The sequence below is a fragment of the Typha angustifolia genome, chromosome 7 (assembly GCF_048772165.1).
Source record: "Typha angustifolia cultivar Huaian chromosome 7, ASM4877216v1, whole genome shotgun sequence".
Lineage (NCBI taxonomy): Eukaryota > Viridiplantae > Streptophyta > Magnoliopsida > Poales > Typhaceae > Typha > Typha angustifolia.
Genome location: NC_133245.1, coordinates 7993222 through 7995628, shown reverse-complemented (window position 1 = coordinate 7995628; position 2407 = coordinate 7993222). Strand labels below are relative to the sequence as shown.

The 2407-nt window shown below is 37.9% G+C and overlaps 1 protein-coding gene across 1 annotated transcript; it reads left to right on the top strand.

Moving 5' to 3' along the window:
• Positions 1–301: 301 nt before the first annotated feature.
• On the top strand, positions 302–1020 carry LOC140763111 (peptidyl-prolyl cis-trans isomerase-like). Its single transcript, XM_073101165.1, has one exon. The coding sequence runs from the start codon at positions 345–347 to the stop codon at positions 864–866; it is 522 nt and encodes a 173-aa protein (XP_072957266.1). The 5' UTR covers positions 302–344; the 3' UTR covers positions 867–1020.
• The last annotated feature ends 1387 nt before the right edge of the window (positions 1021–2407 follow it).

Sequence of the window (2407 nt, the reverse complement as noted above, 5' to 3'; positions counted from 1 at the left end):
ATTGCTTTCCAATTAATGGTTCTTGCATGCTAAATATCGTTTTTGCGGTGAAATTTCTGGCAAGTCGCCTTCTGCTAGAGCATCTTTCTTTCTTTCTGAGACGCTAGAAGAGAAGAATCCTAAAAAGTTGTCTTCCATACGCACATTCTATTTTATGTTCATATGCATACAATACAAAAATATGGAGCAAGTATGAGAGAATCTTCCTACCACCGCCTCTATGATTGCGAAACGTGTGACACGCACGGCTCACATTCATCCAATAGTGGAGCATTTCGCCTATATAAGTGAACACATCCCAGCCTGTTTCACAAATCAAGAAAGGTCATTGAATTAAGCAATTAATGGCTTCCACAAACCCCAAGGTCTACTTTGACATCACCATCGGCGCTGAACCGGCTGGCCGCATCGTGATGGAGCTCTATGCCAACGTCACGCCACGCACTGCTGACAACTTCCGTGCGCTGTGCACCGGCGAGAAAGGAGTCACCCGATCCGGGAAGCCCCTCCATTACAAGGGCTCTGCCTTCCACAGGGTGATCCCCGGCTTCATGTGCCAGGGTGGAGACTTCACAGCTGGGAACGGAACCGGCGGCGAGTCCGTATACGGAAACAAGTTCGCTGATGAGAACTTTGTCATGCAGCACACCGGGCCGGGCGTGCTTTCAATGGCGAACGCGGGACCGAACACCAACGGGTCTCAGTTCTTCATCTGCACAGCTAAGACATCGTGGCTCGATGGGAAGCATGTCGTGTTCGGGAAGGTCGTGGAAGGGATGGAGGTGGTGCGAGCGATCGAGAAGTTTGGGTCGCAGAGCGGGAGGACCTTGAAACAGATTGTCGTAGCTGACTGCGGCCAGCTTTAATTGACTGATTGACGCCTTTGGACTATCTCACGAAGAGAAAAAAGAAATAGGGAATAATAATTGGTCGTGCATTATTTGTTCTTCTGCGTGGTATATATTCCCCAGAATGTTGTTTAATTAATGGATCATGCATATCTACTGGTTTTGCTTCTTAGGAAGTATAGTTATAAATAAGTGTCTGGCTCTCGCTAGCTAGAGTAATTGGGTAGTGCTTCTGTTCCTGTTTAGTTTGAGTTAATGGAATTATTTCTTTTGTTTTGGGTTTAGGGAAGGTCCCTAAACAGGTTTTATTATTCTTAATCAAGTTCAGTCCCAGTAAATAATTAAATAATACTATATAAATTATAATATATTTTCAAGTAGATTCCAATTTTATCTTTGATATGACTTACATTTATTAGTTTAATATCCTGTCAATATTATCTCTCTCTATTTTTCTCTCTTCTCTGTTTCAAAATACTCAAATATTTATATTGTAATTATTATATCCTCATGTAATAAAAACTCTGGAAATAAAATAAAAATTCTAAAAAAATAGTATAAATAATTTGAGCAAATAAAATATAATTATTTTTAAAATATTTTTACTAATAATATTGTTTAATATAGGTTTAATAAAAAATTATATAAAATAAAACTAACTTGTCAGTTATTAAAAAAAGGTGTAAAACGTGTTTTGCGAGCTTATAAGTAAATTTGCGGGGTTAACGGTAACTAAATTTGTTGATTTGAGGACTTAGAAGGTAGCAAATGCTAGTTTGCTGGTTTAACAAAATAAGCCAGCAACGTTGTTTTGCGAGCCTAAAAATAAATTTGCGAGGATAAGGTTAACTAAATTGGCTGATTTGCGGACTTAGAAGACAGTAAAAGCTAGTTAGCTATCTTACAAAAGAAGCCGACAAACATTGTGGCTTGTGGGCTTAAAAATAAATTTGTAGGTGTATAGAGAAAAATTGCTATTATAAATTAACGGTACACATCCAACGATTGTGTAATAAATATCACATGAGGTTTATTTAAAAAATATTAATTATTACATTATGAGTTACTACTCTGACATTTGTAGGCTTATATGTTATATATTTTTGGGCTTAATCATATTATTTGTTGGCTTAGAATGTGAAGTCTGCAAATAAAAAGAATTAAGTCTGTATATTGAGAATTGTCAAATTATAACTAATCTCATTATCACTGTCCTCTCTCCTTCCTCTCTCCTCTCTCTTAACAAGTAAAATGGTAGATGCAGAAGAAAACAGTTCTCCTCTCCTCTCTCTAGCTCCCATTCTTAGCCACATGCCACCTTTGAAGAATTTGCTCAATTGCTGCACCCCGTCTCTAACAAAGAAATCTCTCGACAGTCGCATGCCGATATCGACGAAGCAATGACATCCCAAAATTTATTGCATCCGACAAGTAGCGTCTTCTCGACCAACGATATCTTGTTGGAGGGCTCAGATGATCCCAAATAAGTATTATAATCCTTCTACTATCTCACATAATTATAGATCCAATAAATTAAAGCCCATTTATGGTATATGTTG